Source organism: Hemitrygon akajei, chromosome 7 (genome assembly GCF_048418815.1).
Source record: "Hemitrygon akajei chromosome 7, sHemAka1.3, whole genome shotgun sequence".
Classification (NCBI taxonomy): domain Eukaryota; kingdom Metazoa; phylum Chordata; class Chondrichthyes; order Myliobatiformes; family Dasyatidae; genus Hemitrygon; species Hemitrygon akajei.
This window is the reverse complement of record NC_133130.1, coordinates 159,303,765-159,320,244: the sequence shown is the minus strand read 5'-3', so window position 1 is coordinate 159,320,244 and position 16,480 is coordinate 159,303,765. Positions and strand designations below refer to the sequence as shown.

At 44.4% G+C, this 16,480-nt stretch overlaps 1 protein-coding gene across 8 annotated transcripts in view; it reads right to left on the bottom strand.

Moving 5' to 3' along the window:
- Positions 1 to 16,152, bottom strand: part of sec16a (SEC16 homolog A, endoplasmic reticulum export factor) — an 82,895-nt gene extending 66,743 nt beyond the window's left edge. For 7 of the 8 annotated variants that reach the window (XM_073052308.1, XM_073052311.1, XM_073052309.1 and 4 more), the window contains exons 1-2: positions 16,054 to 16,152; positions 910 to 4,371 (exon numbers count right to left, since the gene is read on the bottom strand). In XM_073052308.1, the coding sequence (XP_072908409.1) occupies positions 910 to 4,305 (3,396 nt within the window). In that variant the 5' untranslated portion in view covers positions 4,306 to 4,371; positions 16,054 to 16,152. The remainder of the gene's footprint in view (positions 1 to 909; positions 4,372 to 16,053) is intronic. The other variant, XM_073052315.1, reaches the window with a different exon arrangement.
- Between the last annotated feature and the right edge of the window lie 328 nt (positions 16,153 to 16,480).

Genomic DNA, 16,480 nt, shown 5'->3' with positions numbered 1-16,480 from the left:
TAGTAATCAAACCCTCAAAGAGTCTTAACCACACAGATTTGATACTGAGGTATGTTCCCACTCCCAAAGAAACAACAATCAGCGATTTTAGTAATGTCCCTTGACATTATCACATTCGTCTCTAGCTTTGTCACTAGATCAAAACTGCAGAACTTACAAATCAAATAAAGACAGTAGGTCAAGCTCAATCCCATTCTCAGTAAGGACCACACAGAATAGGATCCCTGCAGAACAAGGTGCAGTAGAAACCCCCATATGATGATCCACTCCAAGTATCTCAACTAGTCCAAAGACAAGCCAACTCATTACAGCTTCTACAGATACACTAAAATGCAAGGTGGGCAGGTGTCTTTACAAATTCATCGATTAACGAAACAGCAGTTGAATCATGCCCACTGACTTACACTGTTTAATAAGTAGTCCATTACACAATTTAAAATGTCACCTTTTTCTTTAAATCCTTCTAGTTCTTGCTCCTCCCTCTAATCTCTAGCCCACCGTACAGGTCTCAAGAGTCCAACCCCACACATTTTTCTGATTTGACTTTGATCTACTACCACCAGACACGCCTTCTCTGCTCAGGCCAGAAGCTCTGGAACTGCTTCCTTGAATCTTGCAATCCTCAAAAAAAACAATGCCACAAAAAGTTTTAATCCGGCCAGTCTTAATCCTCCTTCATAAGTACAGGTGTCAAATTCAATGATCACCAGTGCATCTATGAAGAAGAATCTTACTGCATGTGCTGGTTGGGGCCGGAACGGCTGGAGGTGGTGTCAGGGAAGCAAAGGGTGCAGGAAATCAAAAAAATATAAATCACAAACATTCCCCCCAACCTCCCTTGATTATGATCAATTTACAGCTGCAGAATAAAGTGAAAACCGTGATGAAAGAAGGCAAAGGTTCAGTTACCTGATAGTATGGATGGTTGCCTCTGGAAGCCATTGGTTGATAAGGCATCTGCTGACCAATTCTGGGATCCAGAGGTGGGTAGGATGGGTAAGGCACTGCAAATGCCTGTTGAGGATCTGTGCTGTAATCCTGATATGCATATGGATACGAATAACCATACCCCACATGCGGCAGGACAGCGGGGTATGGATGCTGCAGCTGTACCTCTGGATGTGAGGGCAGCTGGGGGGCTCCCGCTGCTGTTAAAGGAGCTTGAGTCACTGCCTGCTGCTGTGCCGCTGGCTGGGCAGAGCCTGACCCTGGGTAGCCATAGCCCGCAGGTGGGTAATGACTACTGGCCAGCTGGTGCTGGCTAGAATCATGAGCTGTGGAGGGGATTGGAGGAGGGGCTGCCTGCTGTCCTGTCATTGTGGCCATCGGCTGTTGCTGCTGCTGTTGGACATCTTTGGTGACCTGCAGATAGAAACCTGGTTTGTCATTAATGCAGAGTCCTGAGGCATAGGTCTGGCAAGGAGGAGGGTGCTGTGTGGTATCATTAGGTGGCAAGGAAGCAGGCTGATTAGCATTGGCGATGGACTGATTAGGCGGAGAGCGACGCAAAGTGAAATCAAGCAGCTCACAGTTGGCAGATGACTCAGGTTGATGAAAAACTTGATTTCTTGCATCATCTTTACTGACGTCACTGCGTGGCTGAAGAGCAGAAGTTGGGGCAATTATGGATACACCAGGTATTCGGTTAGAGGAGGGGCTTGAAGGGGTGGCAGTGTCCCTTGGTGGTCCTCCACTTGCAAACCTCGTGTCGAGGTGACCATCTGAAGCCAGATTTAGGGGAGACTGGGCGGAGGGTGATCCAAGCGCAGCGGTAAGGCCAGAATTTGGTGGTGCAGGGCTTGCAAAGGAGACACTTTGGCCATCGCCTCGATCCCGGAGAGGACGGTCAGGGCTGGACAGTGGAGCGGAGGAACTGGCTTGAAGAGGCCGAGCAAGGAGGATGGGTGGGTTTGGTGCAGCCAGAGACGGCATCAGAAGTGTGGCATAGCTGGAACTTGCCTGGCCTTTTGGGTCTCCATCTTCAAGTGCCTGGGGAGGATTCTCCATGTTTCCTACGAGCAGAGGGAAGCTCAGTTCCTTGCTGCCATCTTCTGGGGGCTGGACAACCTCAGCGCACGGCTCCTTGGCTGCAGTAGGCACAGCAGGAGCAGCTGGTGCCAGCACAATACCAGCGCTGAAGTTCGGCAGCTCATTTTGTGCCCAAAGGGTGGCAGCTGGACTCTCAGACTTGGCGCGAGCACCATGCATTCTCAGAGACCCCCTCTTCTCGGGTGTCTCCGACAGGGCTCGCAGTGTATTCTCAGGGGCCACCGGCCCCGGATAGAGATTTGAGCAAGTCTGTGGGACGCTGATGTTTTCCATGTTGTCGGGTGGCTCTTCTAGATTGCCAGGGGAGATATCCAACGCTGTGGCTCCTTGCCGCTGACCCACGGCGCTGACTGCATTTTGGTTCAACTCCATCACCATATTTGCTTGATCAACTTCAGCTGCTTTGACTGCCAACTGTCCGTGTGACCTCACTGGCTCAAACGAGCTGTTTGCGCTGGCTTGGAAGGTGGCCATTGGCTTTGGAAGTGTGGGATTGGTGGGCTGTGGCAACTGGCTATAATACATAGCCCGCCCTGCACTGTCCGTCTCCCGAGCAAGTGGGGAAGTATCTATCTGCTCAAAGAAGGAGGAGGAGGTGCCATCAGTAGGTGGCTTCCCAATCTCTTGCTGGATGAAAGTGTTTGGTGGAGGTTGGCATCGACGCAGACTGGAGCCACTGCTGTGACTGGCACTGCTGTGGTTTGAAGAGATGCTGTCTGATCGCAGAGGGTGGGGTGCCATGTCTGGGGTCTCCTGGTTCACTGGTGGCCCTCCCACAGGCCCGATAGTTTTGGTGATGTGCTGCCCCTGGTTTACTAAACTAGGAATGGGCTGGAAGCCCAGAGGGACCCTCTTGGGCTCATTTGGCAGGACTTCCTGGTTCTGTACAAATTCAGAATTCTCATCATTGTCCATTGCCAGTGCTTCGCTAACCCGTTGTGGCAATGTAGGATCTGTGATCCCACCAGGGTCCCCAGACCCCTGGCTGTAAACACCATACTGGCTAGCTGGTTGTGGAAGGAAGCCCTGGGGTTCAACACTAGATGCCCGACCTACTGCCTGTTGCCCTGCAGATGGCTGGGGCGGAGATTGCCTACTGAGGAACAGCCCACCACTTGACTGAAAGCTGTCTCCAGTCGCGACACCAGCTCCATTCTGCTGGTCGCTTGCTAGCGTCTCCTTATTCTCCACCTCACCCCCTTTGAAAAACATAGAAACCGTGCCTGGGTCAGAGTCTGGGGGATGACCCAACTGAGAGGGAGGACCATTGGGTCTGACTGCCTGCTGTGGACATGGTTCTCGCAGGAAGCCGGGTGCCCAGTTCTCTGTGTGGGCAAAGCCAGGGCCTGAGAAATTTTGCTGGTGCTGGGGCGGGAAATGGAAGGGAGCTGGGCGACCACTGTCTTGGCACTCTGCTCCGGTGAGCTGCGGAAAGGAATCTGGTGATGAGTGCTGCTGCTGGGAGAAGCTGCCCGGCACCTGGCTTTGGTGAGATGGAAAAGGTGAGAGCTGGGCCTGAGGAGAGATGTAACTGCCAAGGCCCTGGGTCTGCGGGTCACTAGGCTGAAAGTAGTTTTGGACAGAGGGAGGTCGACTGCCATGGTTCACCACCCACTGAGAAGATGATCCTGGCTGGAGCTGTGGTTGGAAAGCAGGTGCACCAGGAGGAAAGGGGAGTGGCTCTTGCCCAGGGGCGTTCCGTGTTTGGGAAGGGGTGGATCCATGGTGAGGTCCCAGCTCTCCGCCCTCCGGCCCCAGTCCTGTATGAAAGTACGAGGGCTCGTTGGGTAGGCCCTGCCCGGCATCAGCACCAGTAGGAGGGGACGCGGGGGAGAACTGGCCATCACCAAAGCGCGACGTTGGGGCAAGAGGTGCTGGTGCGCCACACGGTTCGGAGCGCTCACCGGGTGTGGCGGGCAGGCCAGGAAACAACCCCTGTGCGCTGTGCAAAGTGTCTGCGGACCACCGAGGTGGGACGTGATTCCCATCTTGCTGGTTAGGCAAAGGTGGAGGGAGCAGGTTTCCATTACTGGCGCCATGGGGTGCTGCTGAATCCCCCGCGTGAGGAGGCCTACTCAGTCCAAATGGGTCGGTGACCGGCGGCAGCGGGGCTCCTGAAAGCGGTGTGGTGGAACGCCTGAAGGGGGTATTGCGGCGGAAGGCATTGGGGGCGGCCCCTGTTGGTGGAGCTCCTGCAGCATTGGCGACACCTGGTGATGATCGCGAGGGTGGCGGCTGCATTGCCAAGCTATGCATCAAGGCTGGCACTCCTCAAATCTCGATATCCAGAAGGGTGGAGCAGCTGTCAGTTGTTCCCAGTGCCTTGGAAGAGAGAACAGAACAGTTGGTTTTATAGGTTCAATCATCCCAAACAGAAACATCAAAGGATTTCAGCTGAAAGCTGGAACCCACCAGAGAAGTTTCAAATAAAACTTTAAGTTCAGAAGGGGAATAACTTTTTCCACTATCTGAAGAGTTTCAGAAGGCTTTACAGTCAATAATCTGCAAGATCCAAACAACTAATGTGTCAATGGGGCAGGAACAGAGGTAAAGCACCTGTTTATTCCACCGTGTGAACGTTGTCTGAACTTCACATATGCATACTTGGTATCTTTGGTTAGCAAATCAATTTGTCAATTAATGTTATTAACATTGCCGGTAGGTAGTGGCGTGGCAACAGCGTTGAGCTTCGAGGCAAGTGGCCCTGGGTTTGAACCCTGCTGGCTCCTTGCACGCTTTCTTTCCATCCAAGCTGGGCTGAGAGTTGAGCTAGCAACTTGGCCTCATAAAAGACAGACAAAATGCTAAAGAAACGGCAAGGTTGCCATCCAATGAGCCACAAGGCGTGGAGAGGAACAGCAGCAGCCATGTTATTAATTGGTCTGGTATTAATCTTGGAAGTGAGTTCAAAATATCAATCTTTCTTGACTGCACTCCCTAATGCTCTGATTTTTAAAACTATCTTAGATTCACTCACTGAAAGAACATTTTTACGAACCCCACTAATTTCCCATTTCTTAAATAGATCAATTAACACCTAAATATCTTTGATTACAAATCTAGTTTGGGTAATTTCACCCTTGGAGAAATAAATTCACTTTGCACCTCCTCCACAATCAATAAGCCCTTCGTAAAGGGTAGCATTAGAACTGAATCATCTCCCAGATCTCTCCAGCTACATCATGACTTCCACTTACTAGCAATTCAGCCAAGTGTATAAATGAAGTGCAGCAATCTATTACCCCTTTTTTTCAAATGAACCATATATCCTATAGATTTTTTTCCTTGATCCTCATTGCTTCCACCTTTTGTTTAAGAAGAATCAGCTCAGTCATTTCAGTTCAAAGTTGGATGATCTTATCTGGTATATCTGAAAATGTTCCGCTGTATTTACCCATTCACTCAGGGTTTCTTTCTAGTTTGACGCTTCCATCCACAGCACATGGACCACCTACCTTTGTAGAAACCAAAGCTTTTCTAGGAGACCCTTCCTTCATTCATTGAAAATACAGTCGGATGCTGCTGATTTGTCACCTAATTATTTACTTCAATAATGCTAATTTCATTTTTTATGTAATTTCTACTTTTCCCAATTTGCTAATGCTAACTTTTCTCATAATCTAACAAAATAACAACACAAAGTAATTACCTTATTTACCTATACAACCATCTTTTTCCAGATAGTAGAAGTTGGGAGTTTCCAGTTTCCTTTCATTCTCAATTTGCAACTCATGTTGTTTGGTTATTCCTAAGATATACTTCATGCATCTTCCACATTCTATGTTTTTGTTTTTACATTTTTCTATGCTTTTTCTTTTTCTGCACTAATAAGGGGTTATCAGGTGTGCGTTATCTGAAAGAAGCACTAATAGTGCATCACCCACCCAATGCTACACCAGATGTGTTAGTAAATTCACGGGGATTAGTCTTTGAAGTGAGGTTTGAACCTATGATGCTCTAACTGGAGAGTAATCCCAACAACTCAATGTCAAAAAGCTTGTCACTTAGGTGCATGCAAGGGTATTACAGACAGGCTACTGGAAGCACATAACTAAAGCCTAGTTTCTTCTTATGGATCATGACTGTGTAAAAAATTGATGGTCACACTTATTACATTGGCAGCAGTTGATGAACTCTACTTCACTGGCAAATCAAAAATTAAAAGCACTGTGGTGTCTCTCATGCTGCAGGATGTCCCAAATATGTTGCAGGTATAGAAATGAATCTAAAGTACCATACATGAGCTGGGTCAATATATACCGGCACTGCAGAATTTGAAAGGCTTTGAGCACAAACTACTTGCCAGGTAATGTGCATGGTGGCCCAGCACTTTGTGCTCTCTGTGAAGAGTCAACATTCTAGCAATGAAAATCTACCAGCTTTCCCATTCAATCCTGTGAATCCAACTCACATCAATCTACTTTTCGAAGCCACAAAGGAATTCAAGAGAAAAAAAAAGAGGTTATTTTCCATCAGATGCTACAGATTTTGAAGAAAGCAATACAGAGAACCACAATCTACTTAGTAAGGTAATGCAACCTTTCACATCTCAGAGGCTGAATGGAAAATATATTTTACAAGCATAATGATTGGTTTAGGAAGGAAAATAATAGTGTATATTCTGGCGGAGGTTTAGGTATCATTTCCACTTCTGTCAGGATCTTCATGCAGAATTGTTGAAACACAAAATGTGTGAACACAAATTATGACTGAGAAAAAACAATTGAAATTGGGAAAGGATTCATTCCCATAGAACCTCCCAACCACTCCAATGATGGCTGATTTTTACTTCAATTTCAAGCAGTGAATTCCTGTCCAAAACATGACAAAATAAGCACTTGTTTTTCTTAGTGGGTTCAAGTCTCGAAATACTTCATCTCCCTCCTGGTCATTACCACAAGCCTGTGTTGTTTGGTTTCCGCTCACCTACCAGTGGAATGACCTCTTTTTATTTGCAAAAGCTGTTAGCTCTCATCTTGTTTTTACTCCAATAATACGTCACCTTTGCACCCTTTCAAGAGTTTCACATTTCCTTGCAATACAAAAGGTTACCATCAGCTCATTTAATCCATACTAAACCATTCCTCCCATCACCATTTCATTACTATTGCCATACTTCCTTATTGTGGTGCTGAGGATTAAACTCGACTACAGCTAAAACCCAATCAATGATGTGCAGCTATTTATTTCACTTCGCTTTTTTTTTCCTCCCCTTTCTCAATCTCTGGAAACAAACTGTCTACCAACATCTTTTATAACTGTACCGATTCCCACAACTACCTTGACTACACCTCCTACCACCCTGTCTCCTGTAAAACTGCTATTCCTTTTCTTAGTTTCTTTGTTTCCACTGCATCTGTTCCCAGGATAAGGCTTTCCTTTCCAGGACATTAGAGATGTCCTCCTCCTTCGAAGAATAGGTTTTCCCTTCTTCCACTATTGATGCTACCTTAACCTACATCTCCTTTATTTTCGGCTCACTCCATCTTCCATGGCCTCAACAGGGATAGAGTTCCTCTTGTCCTCACCTACCACCCCGTGAGCCCCTGCAACCAACACATAATTTTCTGCAACTTCCACCATCTTTAACAGCATCGTACCACCAAACGTATCTTTCCCTCCTCCCACTCTCTGCAGGGATTACTCCATGATTCCCTTGCCCATTCGTCCGTCCCCACTGATCTCCCTCCTGGCATATACCCTTGCAAGCAACAGAAATGCCACACCTGCCCATTCATTTCCTCTCTCACCTCCATTCAGGGCTGCAAACAGTTGCTCCATCCGTCAAAAGCAGAATTTCCTGATGGCCAACGATTTTAATTCCTATTCCCATTCCCGTCCTGTCATCCTGTCACGTTGATCCACGGCCTCTGCTTTTGCCACGATGAGGCCAATCTCAGGGTGGAGCGGCAACACCTCATATTCTGTCTAGGTAGCCCCCAATATGATGGCATGAACGTTAGTTTCTCCTTCCAGTAAATCTTTCCCCCTCCCTCTCCACTTTTCTTCTATCGCCCATTCTGGCTTCTTACCTCTTCTGCCTATCACGTGCCCCTGATACCCCTCTTTCTTCCCTTTCTCCCATGGTGCATTTCTAATCAGATTTCTTCTTCTTCAGCTCTTTACCTTTCCCACCAACCTGGCTTCATCTATCACCTTCTAGCTAGTCGCTTTCTCCTCCCCCAATCTTTTTATTTGGCATTTTCTCCCTTCCTTTTCAGTAATGAAGAAGGGTCTCAGCCAGAGGTGTTGACTGTTTATTCATTGCCAAAGATGCTGCCTGACCTGCTGAGTTCCTCCAGCATTTTGTGTGTGTTGCTCTGGATTTCCAACATCTACAGAATCCCTTGTGTTTAGTCATTTGCTCTCTCTCCCCCACCAAATGCTTGCAGCATCATGAATTCAGTGCTTCATTTTTTTTTGTAGTTTCACATATTTTAGAGAATGTGCCCCACTGAAATCCAACTACAAACGGCTTCAAACAGAATACAACCAGGTGAAGCAAGTCCCAGGAAGGGCAATGATGAGAGACATAGAACAGAGGACATTTGATCACACTGGTCTGCATTGACATTCATACGACTCACTAGCCTCTTCCAATTCCATCTGATTTTTTTTGCAGCCTTTCTGAAATATTTCTGTTATATGCAGGTCTTGCTCTGAAAACTAAGCAAGGACCTTCAGTCACCCAAAGCACCGAGTGAAGAACTTTCCCTTTTATCAATTTACTGTTGTGTATTAGTGATTGATTCCTGATGAGGGGTCACAGCCCGAAGCATCGATTCATTATTCCTTTCCATAGATGCTGCATGACCTTCTGAGCTCGTCTAGCATTTTGTATGCGTAACTATTGTGCATTTCCTGGTCTTGGATTCTATCACCAGAAAAGTTTCTCCACATCCTATTCAAATGATGATGCACAATCTTAAAACTTCAATCCAGTCTCCTCAAAGTCTTCTTTCTGAGGAAAGCTGTAACCAACACCTTCTTCCTTTATAGTTTTTTTTTGCTACCTCAGTTCAGCTGCCATTCCTATAAATCTTTTCTACATTCTTCATCCATTCTGTTTATTTGTATTGAGACCAGACTATGCTGCCAGTCCATAGTTCATTATCACATTAACATACAGGATTTTAAATTTATATAGCTTTAGAAATAAATTCCAGCACTTTTTTTTTTATATAGCCACACTCCAGTTTGCCAACAGCATCAAAACAAACTATCCAGTCCTAGCAACTAGCTTTGGACTTTGAATGATCAAGGTTTAAGTTCAAAGGGATTACCAATGCAACCACAAGCAGAGTTCAGATAATAAATTTTAAATACATTGATAGTAACACCCACAAAAAGAGTATATGATGGGGAGTAAAACAAAAGGCCACATGACAATTAATCTCATCACGGTGGGGATGGGGCAAGAGGAGCAAAGAAAGGAAAGGAGGAGGGGGCAGAAAATAACTGTCATGAGCTGTAGCTTGGCTCGGACACAAGGTCAACAGTTCTGTAGTCCAGAAACAAACTGCTAATTGTTCAAGTAATCAAGCAGTGTCACTGAGCTGCACCCATCCTGACCCATTTATCACTGCGGGCTTGCCGGATATCCTGCATCGTGAATTCACCCAGGATATCAGCCCAGGACAGATGGAATGTGTGTGTGTGAGAAAACATGCACAGAGATGATACAATCTAGATTACTATGATAATATACTATGAAGGATCAGAATATATAGCATTCACCCAGGTACTTCCCACTAAAATAAACTGAGTTATCAGGTCCCATGAATAACTTCAGACTGTGCAAGTGTCACCACCCTGACAATTGTCAGCAAAACACCCCATCAATGGATCTTTCTCACCAAATCTGCTTACAATACACTAAACTTATGATTAGTCAAAAATTCCACTACTTGTGTGCAGCATTTCAATCCCAGTAAAAGATCTTTATTCAATTCCCTGGCTAAACTGTGAAAAGACAGAACGTGTCCCAATTATTTCCTCTTTGTTTCCAAAGTTCATTTACACTGGCTGGCATATTGGAACAATTAAAACAACAACTAGAGTGAAATTAAAACCAAAAACTCACACTGAATCACAGGAAATATTAAAACTGATGGACCAACAGCTGAGCCAAAGCACTGAGGGGAATGCACAAGGAAACAGGCTATACAGCAAAGACAAAGCCACAATTTAATTTCTTTATTCCTCTCCTGAATGCACAGGGAGCCTCAATTCCAAGACAAATGACCGAACCTCTGGAAAGAACAGAAAATGCTAGAAACACCCAGTAGGTCAGGCAGTATCCATGGAAAACAACATAGTATTTCAGGTCAGGACCTTACATCAGAACTAGGGAAGAGAAACCAAATGACATTTCAATAGCAGAGAAGGTCGGAGAGGGATTGAAAGTGCCAAGGAAAAAGTGCTGATTGATAAGATCAAATGTGTTGATGGGGTGGGGGGGGGCAGCAGTTAGAGTAGTGGTTACAAGTAAATTATGCTGTTTGCCTGTGCACTGTTCTCACCTATTAGAAATATTCCATTATTCTACCCATTTTTCCTAAGCTTCTCAAATCTAACATTTTTCTCTTTCCACAATTCTAACAGTAAGTATTGCTTTCCACAGATACTGGCTGATTTGTTCAGTATTTAAATCAGATCTCCAGCATCTGCATTTTTATTTCACCCCATTCCCAACACTTCACCCACCTTCCCATTCCCCACATAGCACAATATCACCTGCAAGATTACATCCACAGGTTTACACATTCTGTTAGCAGTCGTTAGTTATTGACCACAGGCACAAGTTTGCCTAATTTACTCATAAACACATTTATTCAACCAGGCCAAATTAACTTCCCTGCAGCTGCAAATTTTTTTAAAAAATGCAATTGCTAGAAATCTGAAATAGCAAAAAGCAGCAGCGGCCAGAAATACTCAGCAGATAAGACAGCGCCCATGATCGTAGATACTGAGATAACATTTCAGGTTGAAGACTCTTCAGAAATGGGCAAGGGAAAAAAAAGCAATTCAGTTGTTTTTAAGACATTCTTTTGGCTTTATTTGTCTTGATTGGCTGGGATCAAGACTGCTGTAGCATTACGCTGCTATAAAATTGTGAGGTTGTTAGATTAATGAAGAGACCATGGAAAAGAGGAACATGCAAACTACAACTCAAAGTTTGGAAATGCTCAGGAGATCAGACAGTGTCCGTGGAGAGAGGTAGGGTGTCAATATGGCAGTGAGTTAGCCAAGCATAACTCATGATTCTGTTACAAGCAGGAATATTGAGCTAGCTGAAATTGAACAAGTTCTAAAGGCTGCAATGTACTCAGATGATAAAAAAAATGAGGTGCTGTTCTTCAGCCTTCCTTTGGGCCTCAATGGAAAGGTGAAGGAAGCCATGGACAGGTAGGTCAGAGTGGGAGCAGGATAGAAAATAGAAGTGACTGCCAACTGGAAGCTCAGTTCCACCTGGAGGCTGAACAGAGGTGTGCTGCAGTGTTCAACTAACCTGCATTTGATTTTGCCAATGTAGAGACACCAATACCCTGAGCAGTGAATGTATTACACTAAATTGAAAGTGCAAGCTTCCTTGCTATCACCTTAAGTACAAAGTTTCTCTTGGCAGCAAATTTACCACCAGAGTAGCTTCAAGCAAGAACATTTTCAAAACTGTGCTACACTTTGGTTTCATAGAAAACTCATCACTGCTTATACTAGGAATTACAAAACAGAAGGCAAGATGCATTTAGAACTGATAACCCAAATGGATTCAAGTTGGACCCTGGCTGAATCCACACACAAAGACTCCCTTGGTTAGCTATTTACAGAATGATCGCCTTTCTTTTTTATTTACTTTGCATCATCGTACACGGAAGGTCATTTGGTTTCACATGATCCCGCAGCTTTCTTGGAGATATTCAATTAGTTCACTCCCATGCTCTATGCCATAGCCCTGCAAGTATTTATATAAATTTCCCTTTGCAAGTCAATTTTCAATCAGCTTCCATCATTTCATTCAGTGAGCCACAGATGATAACAAACAGAAAATGCCATCTCCCTTTAACATTATGCAACTTATCCTAAAATCCTTCTGCTGATGATGGAAAATTTCTCTTTATTCACATTCAAAAAGTCCATGAATTCGGAACATTCTGTGCTTTAAACACTTAGTTCTTTTATCCATCCAGAGAATAAGTCACTTACTCTGGTGCCTTTTGAATAAATCTCTTTTGCAACCTTAGCATCCAGAACAACCACAGCTCAATTTTTGCATCAAATAATGTTATCGCTAACTCTCCCAAACATACAGACCAAGTGCAAAGATGCATGTCAATAGCAAGAAGGAATCCATCTAGAAAATATCTCCGACTAAATTTGGAAGAAGATCCCAAAGGTGAGGGAACGAGAGAAAAGGAGACAAAGGAATTAAGGAACAAGTTGTTTGGAGATCTTCCTGTGCTTGCATCTACTCTGAATGATAGCACAATCCATAAGGTGATGAAAAAGTCAAACAGGTTACCTTCCTGTTCTTGAAGATAAAGATACTCATCTCAATTAACTGGAGCAAAGAAAAGAACAAGAAGGTTATGGTGCAACTTTAAGACAACTGGAACACTGAGCCGTTCTGCTCATCACAAGAGAGGGAGGACATCACTGGAGAGAGCGCAGAGGAGATTCACCAGGATGCTGCCTGGCACAGAGAGTTTCACTCACGAGGGGAAACAGGATAGGCTGGATTGGTTTCCTCGGAGCAGTGGTTTATAAAACTATGACAGGGCAAATAATAGAAAACGTTTCCTCATAGCAGAGGTGTCAAAAACTAGAGGGCATATGTTTGAGGAGGAAACTTTTCCAACCAGAGTGGTCGAAATCTGGAACATACTGCCCCAGTGGCTAGAGGAAGCAAGTATTTGTACATTTTAGAATCTAGTTGATCACATGAATTACATAGGCATTAAAGGCTATGAACCAAGTGCTGATAAATGAGATTAATGTAGGTGGTCAGCATGGACGCGGTGGCCAAAGGATCTGTTTTGATGCTGGATGGCTGACTCGGAACTGTCAGATGATCTGCAATTTATTTGGGACACCATGGGGTAGGAGACTATTGCCGAACAGTTTCTAACAAGAGTCAATCGCATGCACTGGTGTGGCTCTTAGACACTACACAGTACTTAAGAGTGAATAGTTTTTAAAATAGTGTTAGTTGCGCGTGTTTATGTTCAAAAAGCAGTGTTTTTGTGTCACAAATGGTTGGTGAGAAGTAAGCAGTAAGACAATTTGGAACTGAGGTTTCAAGCATTCAGGCTTAGAGATGCAAAAATGGCCAGGAGTGAAAATGAAATGATCTCACTACTTCAACAAGTTAGGAACTACAAAGAATTTGATGGTATCAACAATCATCTTCAACGTTACAACAAAAATGAGCACTTGGAAGAGACAACCGTCAAATGCATTGTATACAGTCCATTATCTGCCCTAGGTGTCTGTTACATTAACAGTTAATTAAGGCAGCAAACCTTGGCTTAATTCCTCCATCAATAACTATTAGGAGGTAATACACAGTTTTATAGTACTATAAAGAATTGGCAGTGTTTTAATTTTTTCCTGTTCAATTTAAATATATAAATTGCTACTCAGTTAAACAGTAGTACGTCTTTTTTTTCAAAAAACATTTTAAACTATTTCCATGGAACTTCAGCTAACTGGGGCAGTCGCAGAATTGGGGGAAAATTACTGATGCTGAGGTGTCCCAAGTAAATGGAACCCACTGTATATCCAGCCTTAGTTGATTTTGAACTGGCTTAAGAGATTGTGCATACAAGCACATCCAAAAGTAGTACAGCACCACTTTTTCAGGTCAGTAATAGGGCAAGTTTAAAAAAATAAGGCTTTGGCAGCAATGCGTACATCCTGAGAACATATTAAATCCAAAGTCTAGATCAAACAAAAATATGCGAACATTGACCAACACCACGTGAATGGTTCCTTTAATGAGAAAAGTGCCCTGTCTAGTATGACACCTAGCCAGTCAGACCAGGAAGATCCAGTCAGTGGTGAGCTGGCAGCCCTCGAAGTTAGAGTGCCATGATTGGCAGTGAAACAAATATATTTAAGAATAATTCAGACAGGTTTGCTGCTTTCTGCTCACACGACTGGAATAGGGTGTACACCGGAGGCAGTGCAGGATCAAGGGGTCTTATAGCTCTCTTCTGCTTTTCTTCACGTTCCTATATCCTGCTCCAATTAAAACCCACTACGAGGATCACCAATTCAGAGCCCTTGCATCCTGGAATCTTTATAATCTGGTACAAATCACAACTTTCAGCAAAAGCATACTAAAACAACAGAAGGATCAAGATATTGCTACCCTGACTAACCCGATTTCTAATCAAATCTTCACCTGAGAAAACACTCCTTTCCCCTGCTCTCCCATGACCAATAATCTCCCTTTAAGGACTCTTTAACCTGTTATTTCATTGGGTACATCCACATAAAACGCTGTCGTAGGAAAGCAGCAACCATCAGAGATCCTCACCACCCAGACCATGCTCTTTTCTTGCTGCTGCCATTAGGCCTCAGGACTCGCGCCGCCAGCTTCAAGGACAGTTACTATCCCTCAACCATCAGGCTCTTGACCAGAGGAGGATAACTACACTCATCTATTGAGATGTTCCCATGACCGATGATCATGCTTGGGACAAATATGTACTCTGATAGTAAATTTTACTTTGAACAAGTACATGGGTTCAATGCTAAAATCAGATAAAACTGTTGGCCCCAGCCATTCCATCTCCTATCAGTTGGCTAACAACTCCTTTTACTTTTCTTAGGCTCCACATCCCAAATAAACATCGATCTCAGTTTCAAAGACAAATACCATCTTTGTCGCAACACAAGAGTCTTTGGCTCGTTGGAAACAATACTGAACAATGACTGCATAATCAATGAGGTGGGTGGGGAAGAGAAAAATACGTGGCACTGAATCTGAAAAAATAAAGTATCGAGAATACTGGTTAATGAATAGATTACTATTCACCAGGACACCAAGGAGAAGTTCCCACCCTTTAAAACAGCATGAGTTTTTTTTTACATTTGTGTGCACACAGGGCTTCAGTTTAATATTACAATCAAAAGATATTAGTTCCAACAGCACCATTTCCTTAATAATGCACAACATATCAATTTGGATTACAAGCAACCCATTAAGTGGTACCTGAACCCACAATCCCCTTACCCAGAGATAGGAGCGACACACTGAGCTGCAACTGACTATCAACAAGCCTTCGCGTGCAGGCGTCATCAGAAGGCTATAATGTTCAAAGACTTGCACTGTGTGCAGACAGTTCCAATGCAGCCCTTGGGACAGATTAGTAACATAAAGTGACAGGCAAGGGGGGAGAGATAATAATCAACTGAAATAAACTGGAATGAAAGGATTACAAGAAATCCTCTCGTAAAACTAGCCTAGAGCCACTAATCTGTGCACCAGTTTCCAGATCTCCACAACAGGGAAAACTAAACCCAAGTTTTCAAGTGCTGGGGATTATATGTAACATAACAGAAAATCCTGGAAACACTCGGTAGGTCAAAGAGCATCTGTAGAAAGAGAAACAGAGTGAATATTTCAGATCGAAGACTCTTATTTCTCTTTCCACATATGTTGACCAACATGTTGAATGTTTCCAGTGTCCCCAACTCACATTCAACAATTACCCCTCGAAAACACCCAGAAGCTTTACAATTTCCAGCCTCATCCACGTTCAGCGATTGCCCTTCTGTCCACCTCCCTCAGCCTCTCCAAGGAGGGCTTTCAGCTCCCGCATCCTCTCAGAGACTCGGGGTCCTCCCTGTCCGCCGATCCCCTGGCTCTCAGCCTCCCCATCAGGCCTATCGTACGGCAGCCTCCCCCCACAGCAAATGAGCTGTCACCAAGCTCAGTGCAGCCAGCTCCTCCCCTTGCATTGTCCAGCCAAGCCCGACGAAGGACAACAGGCTCACCTAATACAGACCCGAGGACCGAACGGCTCCACTCCGTTACAGAAGCCACCGGGCGCTCAGCGCCATCTTCACTCGCCAATCGGCGACGTGTACATCATGACGTCACGCGCACTCGACGTCGTGGCGTACTGCGGGGGGGGGGGGAATCCGCAAACCAATTTTTCTGAAAAGCTATTTATTTTTTTCTCAACATACATTTAAACGTAAGTACTTCGTGACTTGTTGATATTAGCTCAGTGATTTATAAATATAACATTTTAAAAGTTAAAGCCGGTGATTGAAAGCTTCGTGTTTTTGTAACGGAAATAGCCGGATGAAGCCGAAGTCATAAAGGGCAGCGTCCTGGAATCTTCATCGATTGTGTGGAACGTCTTCCTATAAATGTCTTCATTACAACCTTCCAAGTTTCTCCTCTAAATATTTACTT